Source organism: Marmota monax, unplaced genomic scaffold (assembly GCF_021218885.2).
Source record: "Marmota monax isolate L192 unplaced genomic scaffold, Marmota_monax_Labrador192_F-V1.1 WCK01_AAM20220418_F8-fsc00225, whole genome shotgun sequence".
NCBI lineage: Eukaryota > Metazoa > Chordata > Mammalia > Rodentia > Sciuridae > Marmota > Marmota monax.
The window spans coordinates 593,366-613,594 of NW_026694524.1; the positions used below are offsets into that span (position 1 = coordinate 593,366).

General features: G+C 37.1%; 1 protein-coding gene across 1 annotated transcript in view; it reads left to right on the plus strand.

Annotated features, from left to right (window-relative positions):
* Positions 1-20,229, plus strand: part of Slc9a7 (solute carrier family 9 member A7) — a 143,189-nt gene that overhangs the window by 64,567 nt on the left and 58,393 nt on the right. Inside the window, exons 2-5 of the mRNA XM_046420183.2 lie at positions 2,248-2,447; positions 4,838-4,915; positions 11,276-11,352; positions 14,658-14,770. Coding sequence (XP_046276139.1) covers positions 2,248-2,447; positions 4,838-4,915; positions 11,276-11,352; positions 14,658-14,770 — 468 coding nt within the window. The remainder of the gene's footprint in view (positions 1-2,247; positions 2,448-4,837; positions 4,916-11,275; positions 11,353-14,657; positions 14,771-20,229) is intronic.

A 20,229-nucleotide genomic window follows, 5' to 3' on the forward strand; every position in this document is an offset into this window, starting at 1 on the left:
AAAAAGAATTGTGATGCATTCCGCTGTCATGTATTTAAAAAATAAAACCAATAAAAAATAAATTGTTTATCTGCTCAGGTTGAGATTATTAAGGACCTCATTTTAAGTCTGGAATAAAACCTTCAAGACTGATTTTTTTTTTCACAAAAAGCAACAAATTACAAGCATCTGTTAATAAAGGTCTTTAATAATAATAGTGCAATACAGAAACATTTTGGTTTAAAGGACTGCTGTATTTCTCTAGATTTTATTTATGATTTGCTATTCAACAATGTCTCATAAGTTTATATTTGTCTTGATGATAATAGATATGATATAACATTATACATAGTGTGTTTGCTTTCAGTTTCTGTAACAAAGTTCCTGTAATAATTAAGAAAAGGAAAGGTTTATTTTATCTCAGTTTTGGAAGTTACAGTCCATGACCTGCCCTGTTGCTTGGGTCTGTGGCAGCATCTCTTGGTGGGAATGTGTGGTGGAGCAACCCATTCACCTTGTGACTGGGAATGAAAAAAGGAAGATGAAAGTTTTGAGGTCTCATTATTTGCCTCAAGGACACACCTTCAGTGGTGTAAGACCTCCCATCATGCCTCACCTCTTGAAGGTTTCCACCAAGCTGAGGACTAATCCTTTAACAAATAGGCCTTTGGGAGACGTTCAAGATCGAAACTATTACCCATAGAACATAGTAAAAAGTTCTTTCTTTATCTGATATAACTTTCTCCATTAATGGCAAATGATATAAGAGATCATTTTTACCATTATGTATTTTAATATTGTTAGCCAAAGAACTGAATTTAGAAGTCTAAAATTTCCCTCCTAAGAGAAATTACAGCAAAGTGTCTAAGAGTCATTTATGGTTTTTTAGGTCCCCCTCCCCCGACATTTTAATCATTTTTGCTTGGGTCTGTTTGACTCATGTGTAGGACCAGGGGAGCAGCACTCCTCCCTTATTCATAGAATTGAATCCTTATACATGATTTTGCTGTTTTTATTTTTCCTAGTGAGAAAGCCCTTAAGGGAATGAAGCTTAAAGACTTGCAGCTGATTATCTTAGCTGTGTCATAGCCACAGCCCCAATAAGCCAGCTCTCCAGCCCCTGAATCATGACTGCTCAAATTTATACTGCAGCATTTAGCTTCCCAAGGGGTGTAATTACTTTCTCCATGATTTCTAGTATTTGAAATGAAGCTAGCCAATCCCTAAAAAGCAAATGCCAAATGTCTCCTTTGATATAAGGAGAGTAACTAAGAACAGAGTAGGGACGAAGAGCATGAGAAGAAGATTAACATTAAACAGAGATGAGAGGTGGGAGGGAAAGGGAGAGAAAAGGGAAATTGCATGGAAATGGAAGGAGACCCTCAGGGTTATACAAAAGAACATACAAGAGGGAATGAGGGGAAAGGGAAAAATAATACAAGGGGGAGAAATGAAGGTCAATAGGGGGGGTAGAGAGAGAAGAAGGGTGGGGAGGGGAGGGGAGGGAGGAGGGGGGATAGTAGAGGATAGGAAAGGCAGCAGAACACAACGGACACTAGTATGGCAATATGTAAATCAATGGATGTGTAATTGATGTGATTCTGCAATCTGTATATGGGCTAAAAATGGGAGTTCATAACTCACTTGAAGCAAAGTGTGAAAGATGATATATCAAGAACTATGTAATGTTTTGAACAACCAACAATAAAAAAAAAAAAAAAAAAAAAAAAAAAAAAAAAGAAATGACCTAATCAAAAGCCTTCACCCCTGCTTTCCTCTGGTGTGTGGCAAAGCAAGCTGCATTTATAGCAACTGGAAATTCCAGCAGCCTGGTTCTTGCTGGCAGATGGCAAGGACTGGCTTGAGGGATGCTTCTGGGAAAAATCAAGGGCTCAGCAGTTCTGTCTTGTGCTGTCCTGGGCAGAAAAAAACTTGACTACTTATCATCCCATCCTCCTCCACCATAAGCCTTAGAAATGAGACATGGCCCAGTATGCACACTGCTCAGCGTGCCATAATAACCACCAAAAGGTACCATTCTACCTTGTCCTTCTGGTGGCTGAGGGACTTGAATTAGACTAGAACAGATGATGCTTAACCACTTCTGAAGGACCATGCATTTAGTTACTCCTAAAATTCACACCTTAGACCTGGTTTGTAAGATTTCCTTTGTGTTTTTTACTTGTTGAAAATCCGTGGTAGCATTATGGCCATGCTCTTCATATGCTTCCTCAGGCCTGATGGTTTTTTTTTCTTACTCTATTTCAGGACTCATCGTTGGGGTGATCCTGAGATATGGCACCCCTGCCACCAGTGGCCGTGACAAGTCACTCAGCTGTACTCAGGAAGACAGGGCCTTCAGCACCTTATTAGTGAATGTCAGTGGGAAGTTCTTTGAATACACTCTGAAAGGAGAAATCAGCCCTGGCAAGATCAACAGTGTAGAACAGAATGACATGCTGCGGAAGGTGAGCTGGCATATGGTTATCTACAACATGGTTGTTGATTCCTTGGCTCCATCTTGACCTTGTGGAAATCCTTCCAAACTCCTGGAATATCAACATTCCTGGTTCTCAGTTTTGCCAGGAGGCTTTTGGGCCATTACGAGAAGATAAGAACCTTATTTTATTCATACCTTTCAGATTTATGTATGACCTCCTGGGCTTGTTAGGATCTGTTGTAGATGTGGGCCCCTGATTATGCAGTGAGTTTGTATATTCACATTTATTTTCTCCAACTGCCATTTCTTCCTTACTATTTTTTCTTATCCTTGTGGTTTAGAGATGAGATTCTTTCTTTCTTAAAATAACATTGATTTCACTTTAAACTTATTTATTCAGAATTCAGAAATGTGATTCTTAGTTTTTTGTGGTTCTTTTCCCATAGTCTACAAATATTTGAGGGCTTACTCTCATTGATGACTGATGCCAAAGGCCCAAAGAATCCTTAAGGAAAGAAGAAGAGCTTGTTGTCTTAGAATTTGAGTCCAAGCATTTTTTCCTTTGATATCAGAGTAATAAAAATATTTCACAGGAAAATATATTGTGTCTTTTCATGCAAGTGATTTCAAAGATAAATGTGATCTATACTTATTGACACATATTCCATTACCTTAGAGACCAGGGCTTATCATTAGGTGGACTTCTGTATAGCAGGTCAGGGGAATCCAGGTTGTGGAAAGCCCCTTTTAATGTAGAAAAAGCTAATGTGTATAATGACCTGCATTATACACAGGTGTGCTCCAAAAATTAAATTACTGTTCTTCAAATATACTGTTCCTTAGAGCAAATTATTCTCTATCTGGAATATTAATTATGACCATCTTCTTTCTGTCCCTAATGGCAGTACTGTTGTGCTCTTTGCTCTCATTTCATAATAAAGCATGGAATTTCCATTAACATTGTGAAACTAGATGCAACTGAATGGCATTCCAGTGTATATACCATGCTAATCACTGTTTTGAAATGACAGCATGAATCCTTCATATTGGATTGCATAGAATAGGGGAAAACAGGGAAATGATACCCACTTATTTTCACCTTTTAGGTTGTGATAGAAGATGAAGCTGACTTCTGCTCTTTTTATCTTAAAAACATTTATTCAAATCTCTTCTTTTTGAAATTCTGCTACCAGAGCAAAGGTGGGAAAACAAACAAGGTAGAGATGATCATTGCTAGTTGAGGGGAGAACAGGCATATTAAGGCAATGAGGTTGGTGTGAAGAACATTGAACTGGGATAAGAAAACCCTTGTGCTTGTGGGTACATTATTTGGTTTTTTGATATCCATCAAGTCTGACTATTTATGGGCCCAGGTTCCTCATTGGGTAGGTACTGCCCAAGATTCACCCTCACTCTGACATTCCCTCTTTTGTAAATTATTCTTATCTTTAGCAAGAAGATAGAATAAAATATAACTTGCAAGAATCACTCTTGTTTTAATTAGGCTGATTAACATCTCCAGTTTCTAAAGAGAAAAGCTAATTTTTAATAATTAGAATGAAGATTTAAAATAATTAATTATAATAAAAGCTGATTAATCCACCCACATGAACAAATTCTTTAAAAAGGTTAGTGTGTTTATAGGATATTTAATTCTTTTTGGTATGTGGTTAAGACATTGCTGTCTAGAAGTTTCAGAGTGATTTCCTTAAATAAGCCTTACAGGTAGTTTCATCCCATTGGAGTTACTGAATTTATGTTGATGTTCAGGAAGCTACTAAACTCACTAATGACTTTGATCTAGGCCACACCAAGTATTACAGAAGGCTGGTCACTCAAAAGAGACTTAAATTCAGTAGAATTATATCTACAAAGTATTACATGAGAGGATCCAGAGAGTTAATAATCATGACAATATTTTTAATGCAGTTAAGACCTAATAAAGATGATAAAAATCAAGAAGTTTTCATTTATTGTGGAAAAACATTGGCCCACAGCTCTCTGTGAGTTCTCAACATTGAATTGAACCGTTATGTCTTAACGTGTTAAAACAACACATGGAGAGGGGCTGGGGATGTGGCTCAAGCGGTAGCGCGCTCACCTGGCATGCGTGCGGCCCGGGTTCGAGCCTCAGCACCACATACAAACAAAGATGTTGTGTCTGCCGAAAACTAAAAAATAAAAAAAAATATTTAAAAAAAACACACGAAGATCATATGTCAGAAGTGCTGTGGGGAGAATATGCCAGTCCACAAGGGAGACATGATTTTTCTTCTGGGATTAGTCCAAGATTTGTCACACTGATGTTATTTACACCAAATGTTCAAATTCAGTCGTGACTTCAATATTGAGCAAATAATATAGCACTAGTTGGCATTAAACTAAAGATTGACTTTTTTTTTCTTTTTAAATTTTCAGGTAACATTTGATCCAGAGGTATTTTTCAACATTCTGCTGCCTCCAATTATTTTTCATGCTGGGTACAGTTTAAAGAAGGTAAGAAGGTTTGCTACTAATGTTTTAAGGCATATGAATCTCTTTGTTAATTTACCTGCATAGTTTTCTAGTTTTTCCCTTCTCTCAGGTTCCTTATTATTGTCTTCTGCACCCACTCAGAGACTATAGGTGACTCATGATCAGTGATTCATTTCTGTTTCAAAATCTAGAACTTTTCTATACTTCCGGTATGAAAGTAACTTGGTGCAGCTATTCTGGAAAACAAAGTAGGAGTTACCTATAAAACTAAAGTTGAATTTGCCATAAGACCCAGCAATTCCATTGCTTAGGGTTTATCTCAGAGAAAGGAAAACTTATATTTACACAAAACCTGTACCTGACTGTTCATACTACCTTACTTATAATAGACAAAAAACTGGAAATAACCAAAATGTTCTAAGTAGGGGAATAGCTGAACAAACTGTGGTGCATCTATACAATGGAACAGTACTCAGCAATAAGATCAAACAAACAATTAATACTGATACCCAGTGTATCAGTATCAGTATCACTGGGTATCAGTATTGATACTGTGATATTGGTATTGTGTATCAGTATCAATAGTTTTTTGGATCATTTTGGGTGGACCAAGAAATCATTATTAAGATCAGCCTGGAAAGATTACATGCTCTTGATTTTATTTATATAGCATTCTAGAAATGACAAAATTATAGGATTGGAGAGCAAATTAGTGGTTGCCACATATTAGGGATGGTGGGAGGGTCAGGGTTGGGTGAGTATAAAAGGATACCATAAGGGACAGCTTTGTGATGATGGAATAATTCTGTATCGTTTAAAAAATATTTTAGATGTTGATGGACCTTTATTTTATTCATATATGGTTCTGAGAATCGAACCCAGTGCCTCATTCATGCTAGGCAAGCTCTCTACCATTGAGCCACAACTCCAATCCCATAATTCTGTATCTTAAACAATGTCTTTTTTTTTTTTGTGGTGCCAGGGATCAATCCCAGGACCTCATGCATACTAGGGAATCACTCTACCACTGAGCTACGTCTTCAGTCAAGTATTGTATCTTGATTGTGCTAGTAGTTGTGCAGATCTGCACATGTGATAAAATGACATTGAACTATGCACACGCACTGTACCCATGTCGTTTTCTGTGTTTTCACATTTGCCTGTAATTATATAAGATATAACCGGTGGAGGAAACTGGGTGAAGAGTACAGGGGACATATCTGTACTGTCTTTGCAACTTCAGTGAATCTGTAATTTTTCTAATTTTTTTCTGCACTAGGGATGGAACCCAGAGGTTCTGTACCACTGACATACATCCTCAGCCCTGTTTATTTTTTACTTTGATATGGGGTCTCACCAAGTTGCAGGCTGGTTTCAAACTTGAGATCCTTCTGCCTCAGCCACCTACTTCAGAGTTGTTGGGATTACAGGCATACACCACCACACTGGCTACCAAAATAAAAAATTTTAAAGAACATAGAATCATTATTATTGAGGGTTATTGTGTTCGATATCAATATTAGACCTAAGCCTCAAGTTATTTAAGATACTAAAAGTGTGGGTGGCTCTTTCCCTCTTCCTTTGATGGAATATTGTGTGGAAAATGAACCCCCAAAAGGCCTCCCTGAGATAACTTAAGCCATGGTAGTTATTTCAGCTCTTGTTTCAGTGAGTCTAGAAAAGGGAGATATTGACTGACAATAAAACTGAACGACATCTTTAGGAGCTAGACAACGCTAGGATCTATTGGGGGGAAAAAGAGGAAAGAAACAAATTACCTATATTAGCAATGAAAGAGAAGATGTTACTAGAAACTCTTCAGAAATTGAAAAGGATAAAGAGGAAGTACTAAAAACAATTTTGTGCAAGTAAATTTGACAAGCCAGGTGAAATAGACAAATTCCTTGAAAGACAAATTATGAAAACTGACCCAAGAAGAGATAGAAAACTTGAACAACCCTATGCTAATTAAAAAATAAGTTTATAATTGAAAACCATAAGCCAAGATGGCTTCATTAGCAAACTATAGCAAACATTTAAGGACAAAATAATGCCAATTCTACATAAACTCTGAAAATAGAGGAGGGACCACTTCCCAAACCATTTTATGAGAGGATGCCTGCCTATCAGTCTGGTTTTTCTGGCAAAGCCATTTTGCAGTTTTTAAACTATTTCCAATTGATACAAATATAATTATAGTTCATGGAGTGTCTGCTATGGACAGGAACTTTGCACATATTTATTTGTGTTTTTCATACGTTTTGTGTAATCCTTACAGAAACTGGAAGAAAATGATGGTGGTTATATGCTAGCTCACATTGCTTTCTCCCCAGGCTTCTAATGGATTGAAAACAGATACAAAGGCCAGGCACGGTGGTATATGCCTGAAATCCCAAGTACTCAGGAGGCTGAGAGAGGAGGATCAAAAGTTCAAGGGCCAGCCTGGGCAATTTAGTGAGACCTTGTCTGAAAATTTTAAAAGAGGCTGGGTTGTAGCTCAGTGGTAAAGTGCCCCTGTGTTCATGCGGGGAAAAAAAGGAAGGAAGGAAGAAAGAGGATGTGAGGGAAAGAAAAGAGACACAAGGAATTAACTCATGATTAAAAATCAATTTATTATCTAAAGTCTCTGATTAACCTGTGTTGTACGTAGCTTAGTCGTTAATAACAGATCTTACAGCCATTTCAAGAATTGAAAACAGATGCCATTTAGCCATGGGCTTGGTCATAGCCACAGGTAGAGAGGCTAAAATGCAGAGATTATAGAATTGCTGAGACTTCCAGAGGCTGCCTCTTTTGCTCACAGCCTGGAGGCTTGAGGAGCAGGAATGATTCCCCACCTTGTACAACAAGGTTAAGTCATTTTCTCCTTTCATAGGTCAATTGACTCTGCCTTACTACATCACCTTCAGGGTGGAAAAAGGAGTCGGGAGAGGAATGGAACAGAAGTCCTCTTTCTACTATGGGTACTTGAGGAGCAAGAGACTGTGGGTTTCTGCACATCAGTCCAAAACACATTTGTGCACTCACATGTAGCGTCCATCATTTCACTGATGATGAAACTGAACTCAGAATGATTAATGGTGCAGATGAGGTTACTTAGATGGTATGGGACTGAGTCAAGGTTATGTCCTCTCTGTCTGACTCCAGGGCCCAAGGTCATTCTTTTGTGCTGCACTGCCTCAGGATTTAAATTTTCTAATAAAACAAACCGTATCATTTTTCTGACTTCATCTACGGGGTTGCCAAAATCATCTGAAACTGCATGTCACTTGTTGACACCTAATGAATAGGAGATGGTTATTATGAGTATAAATAATGTTATTCTTCACCTAAATGGAAATTCTTCTTCAGATCAAATGGGTGATGAATAATTTGGTATTTTAAATAACTAATCTTAATGTATAATCAAAATAATAGTCACTTTAAAATGATACCAAATCATGGGTTGTGAAAGCCACTCAGATGGTTGAAAAACACTTTATTTTTGCAGAACCTTCTCTTCATCAGCCCTATTTTCTCAAAAGGAAAACAAATAACAGGCTGTGCCAGTTCCCAGTCGAAGTTGTTTTTGACATGCTAGTTTTTTGGATTATCAAATATTAGTCACTTTCCTTTTTAAATAGTCCTTATAAAGGTACTTAAATAGTTGATTTTTGCTATGGTTGCCACCTCTGATTAAGCCTATTATCAATTAAATGTGTAGTAAATATTTTACCATTTAATTGATGCTTTATAAAAGGATACATGGAGACCATTTAACCTATGCACATATAGTCCTCAGGCAGACAAGTCTTTTTTCTGACTTGAAAAAGGTTACCATTTCAATTAGCTTTGATTTTTGTGCCACCCCTCACAGTTTGCTTATACGGCATTGGATGGTAAAGAATACATTTATGAAAGCCTTCATTTTCTGTGAACTGCCCCCACCAAACACTGCACACACATGCGCGCGCGCGCGCGCACGCACACACACACACACACACACACACACACACCGTCCCCCACTTCCTTTCTCCATCCCTCTCATGGGTGCAGGTACAAGTTGTGTAAAACATATCAGTGGGAAATGGGAGAAGGTAGGGTTTCCGAAGGAGTATAAATATAAGGCTTAATGGGAATCAGGTGGATTTTTACCAACAAAAACCTTCTTGAAGGCTTTACCAATGCATGCCACCATCTCCTTTGTCACTTTTGGCCATTTGATATATAGTAGGGGAGAATCTGTACCATCTTATCTGTATTATAGCCCAATAGAAATAGGATGAAAGATGTAGCATTTCACTCCACACCCCCTGTACTTTCTCCCCCAGAGGGAAGTGGTCAGAATTGAGGAGTTTGGTAGCAGAGCAGCTTATGCAGTGAGAACACAACGAACTGGGGTCTGAGAACTGGCTCTCCAATTTGGAGCTGTGATTTGGTGGATATATGACTTTAGGAAACTCATGTCATGCCTTTGAGCCTTATGTTTCTTTCATATAAGATGGTTCAAATAATAATTTCATACTGGGGCATTATGAGAATTGAATGTACTAATGTATGTGAAAGTACTTCGAGAACTGTGAAGTACACATTTAAATACTAGATCTATTACAGAAATAAGTGGCATATCTCTTCAAGGCACAGTAAAATTTTAGTTCATGTCAGCAGATATGAATGGGAGATGGCTAATTTGTGTGTGTGTGTGTGTTTCTAGAATATATTATGAATGTATTTTTGGTGGTAGATTTGCATTTCTAATTTTGTGCTCATATCATGAATATGAATTTGTCTAATGCATATTCATACTAATCCTGGAGATGATTACCCAAAAGAAAGCTGAGTTGCAAAGGAAAGCACATCTGGGATTGAAATTTGTTCCTGGATACTTCTCATGGTCTCATGTCTTGTCCTTGATGTACTCCTAGCACTTCCTCATTTAAGCCCTTAATGGAGTTTTTAAATGGAAGCAGGCTCATAGTTGTTGTTGTTTTAAAATCTGTTTTTAAAATGCTGGTGTATGAATGCATTAGCATAAAAACCATTAGGGACAATGATTTAAGAGGCAAACATAATGTGTTCATAATATGTCCAGGCAGCACCCTCATTTGGCAAGGCAAGTCGTTGAATAATTCTCTTCTGAGCAGATGGCTTAGGGGCATTAGATGTTCCTTGACATCTTCTTTGCAGCCCCAGATAGGGCCAAGTATTGGGGAAGGCCAAAGCCTAAGTCTTGGACTCTATCTGTGACACTGGCCAGAGGACACTGACAGCTCTTTGGTCCTATTTCATGGTGGCTGAATGAAATGTTGGGGATATGATGCCTTTAAAAAAAATTAAAGTGTTCCTGACCTTTGTTTGATTAAGGTATATGGAGGATTTAGTTCTGATTGTCAAATGAGAATAGCTTTTGCCTTGAGAAGTAAGAAACAGGGCTGACAGTCTCAAGAACAGGCATAACTTTTCCCATTATTAGAATTTTCCATGGGCCTAATGACATAAATGTGTGTGTGTGTGTGTATATGTGTGTATTTTAAGGTAAGTATTATGGTAAGTAGTGAATGTGCAGAAGCATTAAAGATTGCAGTTTCACCACTTCTTTCTGAATAATTGTTAGATCTTATATTGTTATGGTTTTCTTCCTATATAAATTTACCCTTCATAAATGCAGCTGTCTGTTCTCATTTCTCTACTTATGTCTCTATTGTCCCTCTTTCCAAAACCCCCCAAATCAATCCAATGTATATAAGGATATGCTTCAGGTCCCATGATAGATATTTAGGACTGTGTTTTCTGATCCTAAATTAAATAGAAAACTCCTTAGATGGTACTTTCCTACTTACTGGTTTCATACATATATCTGTGATGATCTAAGGTACCACTAGAACTGGAAGTAACTAGCTGCATCATGAAGCAGAATGATTTAGGTTAAAACTATAAAAATTATTGGTCTATTTATGCACACACATGCATAAATACATGCATATACTCTTAGCTAAATATAATAAGCTAGAATAGTTTTGTCTGAAACTTTACTAAGTCTTCGCTTGCTTGCTCAGCAATTAGCAATGCAGATGATATTTTAAAACTATGATGTTTAAGGCGAAATAGCATTATTCAGGAGTGAATTTAGTTGTTGTTTGTAATAATGGAAGGAGTAAGTAGAGTTTCACTTTTTTAAATATGTTTTTAGTTGTTGATGGACTTTATTTTATTCATTTATTTATATGCAGTACTGAGAATTGAACCCAGTGCCTCATACCTAGGAGGCAAGCACTCTACCACTGAGCCACAACCCCAGCCCTGGAGTTTCATTTTTAAAGACTTTTAAATGTATTTCTTATGCTTGCTGTCAAACATCAAAATGTAATTCTTTTTTTTTTTTTTTTTTTTTTTTCGATTTAGAGACACTTTTTCAGAAATCTTGGCTCTATTTTGGCCTATGCCTTCTTGGGGACTGCTGTTTCTTGCTTCATTATTGGGTAAGTGAATCTCTGTCATATAACCAAAGTGATATGCCTCCTAAAGAGATGAGATCCATATGGGTACACAGAGCCCAATAATTTAAAATAGATTTTATTTTTTTATGAACTTGTAAACAAAAAAAATCCCTCCCATTCCAAAGTAAAAACAAAATTCCAGGTCACATGTAAGTTTACAATGATTACATTTATTTAGACAATGTACATACATGTTTGGTTGTAAGATGTTAACTATATTTCTGTAACAAATATGTTTTTAATACCAAAAACATTATAGACTTAATGAAGAATCCTAAGGATAATCTAATAGTCACTAAGTTTTTCTTAAGACTTTACTTTAGATGCTGTTCTAGCACAGGTAACCAGGCAGTCTTTCATATGCTCAAACACTGGAATCTGGCTGGCACCAGATCAGCTGAACTTGCAAATGAGAAGCCAACCATTTAAAGAAGGTTTTAAGTTAACAACTTACAAACCCCATGAATGGAAAAGCCCTAATTGAAAATTTATAGCTATCACAACTATGACTGATGATAGAGTCTAGTATTTTGATGTTTGTGACTGATGACAGGATTGAGAGCTACACTATCAAGTATGGTAGTTGTTAGCCAGGTGTGACTATTTAAATTAAAACTAATTAAAATGAAATAAAATTGTGCCCAGTTCCCAGATCTTGGTTTCTAATATCATTCTCTGATAAAAACAAAAAAAGGCTTAGTCTAGGGCTAGTTTTTACAGGAGACATACATGAAAATGGAGCATCTTTTAATGTCTGAAAATAAAGAAGTACTCAAAAGTCAAACAGATAAACACAAGGATGTAGGGCATCTCAAAGGGATACAAGGGCCAACTTGAAAGCTCCTATAATGGATAATCCCCTCTATGGGTGAAGAATAACAAAATCAATGATATTGTATTAGATTATCACCAAAATATGAAATATCCCTGAGTCCACGCTGATATAAATAAATGATTGGATGAATAAATAAATGGTTGAGAAGAGGAAAATCTATGATGAATTCCAAATAATTTGTGTAGATACATCCCCTTCAAGCTACATTCCTAAACCTAACTTCACTTTAAGTGTGGGTGAGGAAAAAAGGGTAACTTTAAAAGTGAATAAAATGTGGAAGATAATATTTGAGTCAGAAGATCAAGGTCAATATCAATGATGATAAGTGATATTAATGTATGTACACTTGATGCTTGTGATAAAGGCACTTTTTTACCCTGCTCTTCTACCCTAGAATGCATCACCTTAGTCTAACCATGAAAAAAATCAGGTAAATCCCAATTAAAATACACTCCACAAAATATCTGCCTAGTACTCCTCAGAACTGCCAAGGTCATCAGAAAACAAGCAATGCCTGAAAAACTGTGTAATATCCGAGAAGACAAGAAAAAGAATCTGATGATTAAATATCAAGTGGCAGCCTGGGTAGGGTCCTAGAGCAGAAAAGGGACATTCGGTAAAAACTAAGAAAATCTGAATATAGCAAGGACTTTGATTTTTTAAAATTAGCTGGACAACCAACAATAAAAATTAAAAAATAAAATAAAATTAGCTGGAAACCTGGAGATAAAGGCAGGGATCTTTTATTCTATCAAAAAAGGAGGGGCTTGGGGTTTGTTCTTTAAGAGATAACAAATTACTGAAGAGCCAACAGGTTACCTAATTGGCATTAATGGCAGTGAGAGGCAAGATGGGGAAAAGGTATCTGAGAGAATTCTGCTGCCCAGGTCTAAGATTGTGGTGGGAAGAAATGCAGAGGAAGGTCTAGTTTAAGGAAATGTTTCAAAGGTACGTGAAAGAAGCCTTCGATGAAAAACAAAGGGAAAATCAAATCTGCATCGTAGAGTTGCTATGACCTGAAATTGAAGTGGGTAAGTATCTGGAACTATGCCTGGCACACCCTAGGAAGCATTAAGTTATGGCTGTTTCTTCTCATAAGGATCATATTCTGCAAATAGTTATTATGCTCTTTTCTTAGCCAATCACTTTTCTAGGCATCCAGGACACAAAGATAGGCAATGGCATGGTCCTTATTTTCATAGATCTCGTTATTAGAAAGTTGGCTGTAGCATACAATGAGTTAATTAAATGGTTATTTTTACTCCTAATCCCTGCAGCTACTGTTGTCACTGCTACTACCCCTCAGAACACACATGTAACACATACTAGGCCTTTTAAGTACTCCTCACTGTTTCCAATTTGTAAGCTGTCATATAGGAAATATGCTTTAGCCAAGCTGAAAAATTGAACTTGGTGATCCCTGCTGGACCACATCACATTCTGAACAACATAAGGAGGGCTGCTGCTGGCCTGCTTAATCCAAGCAGAGCAAGAAGCCATACATGTTGATGGGAACACTGATGTAGTCTACTAGGATATTTGGGGAATTTGCCCCTTTGACACAGAAGGCTGCGATAGTGATAGGCTGACCATTTGGATCTTTATGACCAATCCATTTTTTTTCTCTCCAACTATATCCAACCCATTCTTTTTTTTTTTTTTTTTTTTTTTTTTTTTTGATTCTGGGGAGTGAACCCAGGGATGCTTTACTACTGAGCCACACCCACAGTCTTATTTATATTTTTATTTTGAGACAAGGTCTTGCTAAGTTGCTCAGAGCCTTGCTAAGTTGCTGAGACTGCCATCGACCTTGCTCCCTTCCTGCCTTAACCTCCCACGTTGTTGGTATTACAGGCATGCACCACTGCGTCCAGCTCGACCCATTGATTTTCTATGACTTTAAATGCACTATGTTAGAATTTTGTGAGTTTTGTAGCAATTTATTTCACATTATGCCAGGTCCTATCTTTATCTTTCCCCTCTTATTACCTAGTTGCTTAATATGCCTTAACTTTGTTGCTAATTTTCGACCATGCTTCATAGTTGCTACAGTTGTTGTTAATCACAGCTTTAAAAATGAAATAGTCAGATGTTTCAGCAAGATGACATTAGCTGCAATCCATTACTGCCATAATTCTATTTGCCCATGTTACTGGTAAATGTCCACCCATTAAAGGTACCTAATGCTTTTCTAAATCTCCCTTAAAATATTGTATTCTTGCGGGGCTGGGGTTGTGGCTCAGTGGTACAGTGCTCGCCTAGCATGCGTGAGGTGCTGGGTTCAATCCTCAGCACCACATAAAAATAAAATAAAGCTATTGTGTCCCCCCTGTACAACTAAAAAATATATATTAAAATTTTTTTTAAAAAAATATTGTATTCTTAGTACCAATCCATTTACATTTTGTAAGTTTTTTTTTTTCCTGACATGGTTTACCTTGCCTTCTTACAGAAATCTCATGTATGGTGTGGTGAAGCTCATGAAGATTGTGGGACAGCTCTCTGATAAGTTTTACTACACCGATTGTTTGTTTTTTGGAGCAATTATCTCTGCCACTGACCCAGGTATGTGTATATTTGGATTTATCATTATGAAACTCCACTATTTAACCTTAATTTTGGAACAGTCATTAACTTTTGTTGCAGTAGAGAGACTGTAGTATTAACAGAATGGTGGAGGAAGGGAACAGTAGGTAGGCCTAATAGACTGAGACTTTCTAGGAAGAGTATGCATTTACCTTTTTATCATTATTTTTGTAGTGATGAAATATATACATCATAACATTTACCACCACATTTATTTCTTCTTTTTCTCTGTGGTGCTGAGGATAGAACCCAGGGCCTCATACATGCTAAGCAGAGCACTCTACCACTGAGCTACATTCCCAACCCCATCTTAATCATTTCCAAGTGTATATTTCAGTAGTATTAAGTATATTCACATATTTGGGTAACCAGTCTTTAGAACTTTTTCATCATGTACAGTTGAAACTTTATATCCATTAAGCAACAAATCCCCTTGTCTCCTTGCCTTGAGCCCTTGTCAATCATCATTCTACTTCCTGTCCCTATGAACTTCACTATTCTAGATCTCTCATGTAAGTAGAATCATACAGTATTTGTCTTTTTGTGACTTTCTTGTTTCATTTAGCATAATGTCCTCAAGGTTTATCCATATGGTAAGATATAACAGATTTCCTTCCTTTTTAAGGCTGAAAATTTTTCTGTTGTATGGACAGACCATATTTTGCTTATCCATTCATCCTTCAGTGTACACTTGGATTGTTTCCACCTGTTTTGAGAATGACAAATTTGGACATAGTTTTTATACTTAACTGTCTTCTACCTTCTTTTAGGTAGAAGGTTTAAGCAATACCTTTTCTTAGTGGAAACATACATTGGTATCTGTAGTGAATGTGATTTTTAAAATTTTTTAAATTCGTTCTTTTTAGTTTTACATGACAGTAGGATGTATTTTGACAGACATACGTGGAGTGTAACTTCCCATTTTTTTTGTGGTTGTACATGATGTGGTATTACACTGGTGGTGTATTCATATATGAAAATAGGAAAGTTATATCCATTTCACTCTTCTGTTTTTCCTATTCCCCTAGCCTCAATCTTTTTTTAAAATATAAAACAAATCCTTTAATTTTTCAAGTGTTTAAAAAAAATTACACTTAAGCCAGACTTGAAGATAAGCACAAATGTACCAGCTTACAATTAAAAAATAAATAAATAAAACCATAACGACTTGAGCACCTGCTCTGTGCATAGCACTATTCTAGGTGCAATAAAAGGAAATCTTTTTTTTTTTTTTTTTTTTTTTTGAGAGAGAGAGAGAGAGAGAGAGAGAGAGAGAGAGAATTTTAATATTTATTTTTTAGTTTTCGGTGGACACAACATCTTTGTTTGTATGTGGTGCTGAGGATCGAACCCGGGCCGCACTCACGCCAGGCAAGCGCGCTACCGCTTGAGCCACATCCCCAGCCCTTAAAAGGAAATCTTAACCTTCGAAACATGATTCACTTTCTGGAACTGCATTATCTTCTTTCCCAGAGAGTAAAAATAAATAAAAATTGCCATTGCTTCCTACTAATCTGCCCCAAACCCATTGTGAACCTCCACTCCTCCCCACTGCCCCGTTATTGTGATTTAAATTATCAACTCCTTTTGTGCAATGCTCCTGCATGGCCCCACACTGTGATGTGATTTCCTATTCATAAATTTCTTATCTTGTATTTTTTAGTTGAACCAGTTCTTAAAACAGGAATTATTATATATCCCTCCTCCCCTGCAGCCCAAAAACAATTTTTAAAAAATCTCTCTTCCAAATTGGAACCTATAATTAAAATTATTTGCATCAAGTAATTAAAGCTATTCCTTTCTCTAAAGTCAACTATTGAGAGAATAGTCTGCCCTCCATATCTCTGTGTCCGGCATCTGTGGAGTCAGCCAACTGCAGATCAAAAATACTTTTTTGAAATTGCATTTGTACTGAACATGTAGACTTCTGTTTCTTGTCATTATTTTCTAAATAATATAGTATAACAACTATTTTCATAGCATTTACACTGTATTAGGATTAGAAATCTAGAGACGATTTGAGGTATATAATCGAATGCATATTTTCAGTGCAAATACCACCCCATTTTATATAAGGAACTTGAGTATTCTCAGATTTTGGTATGCATGTAGAGGTCCTAGAACTAATTTCTCTCAGATATTGAGGGCCAACTGTACATCTTCAGGAGAGAATTTATGGAGAAAAAGCTGGTCCTGTCCAAATAGTGGAGATGGAAAGGTCTTCTCAAAGTATATGATGATTTCTAACATTCTGGACATTAATAACCTTAAAGATACTAAGATTTCCCATTCAACCAGGTCTCTTGAGGGTCCTCTAGATCAGTGTTATCCAATAGGTCTTTCCGCAAAGATAGAAATGTTCTAAAATCTGCCCAGTCCATTATGGTAGCATTTGCCACATACTGCTATGGGGTACTTGAAATATAGTGTAGTACAACTGAAGAACTGATTAAATATCATTTAATGTTAAATTAAGCACATGTGGCTAGTGACAACCACATTGGACAACACAGCTCTAGACAATTGTGTGGTTCTGAAGAATTTCAATGTTCTAAAAAAGAAGGTGGGCTATTGAGTCACACGTATTGATGGGGTTGCATTCTAGCCATGCCAGTCATGACCAGGTAGCTGGGGTCCACTTTTTCCTTTCCTATCAGACTCCTCATCTATAAAATAGAAATATTATGTTCTGTTTCCTGGGGCTGTTTTGATGATTAAGTGAAACAACACATGTAAAACACTTGGCATAGCCTTCACTAATTATGTTGGCTACTAAACTGTACATCTGATTCATACAGAGGTTTCTGTTTCTCTTAACCCAAGCATGTTTCCAGAGCACTCCAAAAGGCAGCTTTGTTATTTTAATATTAGACTGTGTGACTATCTCCAAGTGTGTTTCTATTGAGAAATACGTTCTTCTGAGAAGAGTTTAATCTGTCTGAAAATGTATTACTAATCATGTTTGTCTATAACTTTACTACTCACTTCTTACCAGTACTACCAACAAGTAAGGGGAGGTTAGTGTGACAAAGATTACTGATATCATTTTTCTGAGCTATTAGTGTTGCTTCATTTAATTGGATATTAAGGTTTATTTTTCCAGATTATCTTCATAATTATTTACTTTCCCTTAATGTGTCTGTACTATGGTACAAAATAATGGAAGGCATTACCATGCTACATCATTTTTATTTTGCCTGTGAAGATTGGCACAGTAAGGGTTTTGTATAAATGAATGAAAGCTCTAGAAAATTGAAAGTTTAAACTTATTAGACATCAGCACATTAACTTTAAGTGCTTTTTAAATGGAAATCTTTCTGAAACGTAGAATGTTTTGTAAATGAAAAGTGTTTTACAACCCTTCTAAAAAGCTGTTGTTTGAAAACTTAGGCCATTAAGGAGATTAAAACTTCATTGCAGAGTTAGAGGGTGATACTGAAACCAGGCCTGTTTTGCCAATCATACAGTATACCAATCACTGAGACAACAGGTTCTGAAAAAGAGAGTTTATTTTTCAGGCAGCCAAGCATGGAGATGAGAGCCCCAAGTCTCAAATCCACCTCTGTGCAGATAGGGTTTGGGGCTATTTATGGGATAAAGAATCAGGGTGATTTAAGGTGCAGGGAAAGGTGACTGGTGGTAAAGTCATAAGTTGTCTGTGTATGCTTAATCCAGCTTCATGGTCACCCATCAGAAACCTGCACAATCCCAAGTGAAGAGTTGGTAGTTTCAACCAAAATAGCCTTCAAGTCCCTGAAAAGTAACCAGGGCATCTGTTGTCACTGTAACCCATACATCTGAGGTGTTATAGGTAGCAAAGCTAGGGGGAGGCTAATAATATAAAGTTTAGTTGGTGACCTCTAAAATTAGTGGCTCTTAAAGTCAACTAAAGCAAGTAACCAAAGGATTGCACAGAAGCTCAGAGTCAGAGAAACAAAAAGTACAAAGAGTTGGTTAAAATATATGAAAAGAGACCAGCTGTTTGTTGGCTGGTAATTTTCAAAGTTAGGATTCTGTCCTCAGACTTGGAGACTGAGGTCTTATTCTTCTATTCATTCATAATGGCTCTCAGGTCCTTGAGAGATGCTTCTGAGCTATAAAAGACATATATTTATAATAGCCCCAATTTTGGTAATGCCTAGAAGATTATAGCTCATCAAGCAAGAGCTTGGTTTAAAGGGGAACACAAAACTAGATTACCTTCTGGTGATGGGATATGGAGTGATAGTAACTGATATGAAAAGCACAATTTTCCCCAATTATACCTACTTGCCTCAAATCACCAGTCTTTGGTTTTCCCATTGAAGGTGACACTGTGTATATGGGGTGGTACAGGCTGCTTTGTGACCTAAAGCCCCCTCTGTTCTGTGGTCATGTGTCATGGGGACCATGCACCATCTTTGTGGATGGCTGCTCTATATGGATCCACAGCTAAGGAAAGAAAATGCGAGATTCTACCCCATAGTGCATCCATAGGCAGCTTCTCGAGAAAAATGAGTGCTATTCCTTTCTGTGAAACATTATCAAATGATTCCCCTGATTTTATTCCTTTCACTCTTGTAACCTTGGAGTTAATCAGCCTTGCAGTTTTCAAAATCTACAATCTGTATTGTCCAAGACTCTTTGGTTGCATCACCTTGGGTGGTGTCTTTTGCTCATCCTTTGACATTTGATTCCAATAAGCCACCTGCCTGCTCATTCTTCCCAGACTCCTTCAGTGATCTGCTCCCATAGCTCTTCAAGTTAAATCTATTTTGTACATAATGATACTTGCTGATCTACATTGAGTGTTCACAAATGCTACATGCTCTTTTATGAATAGATAAGGTAATCAAGAAAAGTTGGTTAAATAAACAAATTCAGTACGTAGTGGTTTTCTTTTTAATTTATTTGCTATTCTGTCATTTTTCCTACTACTTTTAAAATGCATGCACCAATGGTTTTCAGACCACTAATTGTGATTTCTCAGTTCATTACCAGTTAGACATTGACCCTGCTATTTCTGATTTCAAGGGTCCTGCTTGGAGGACAGTCTATTGAATGCTGTATTAGTCAACTTTGCATTGCTACATTGAAATACCTGAGGACATTAGTGTAATAAACAGAAATGGTGTATTTAGCTCAGGTTTTGGAAGTTCAAGTCCAGGATCAATGATCCCATTGGGTTGGGTCTCTGGTGAGGGTGCCAGATGGCAATGGTGAGAGTACATGTCCAAGGGAGCAATCATCTCTCAAGCCAGAGACACTGAGAGACCAGGGTCCCACAATCTCCTGAGGAGCATGTCCCCAATGACTCCCACTAGGTCCCACCACTTAAAGTTCCACAGCACTCCCTAATACTACCATCCTGGGAACCAAGCCTTTATATGTGGCACTTTGAGAGACACTGAAATTATACCCTAAATCATAGCAAATCCCTTCATTTAGAAGATACATAT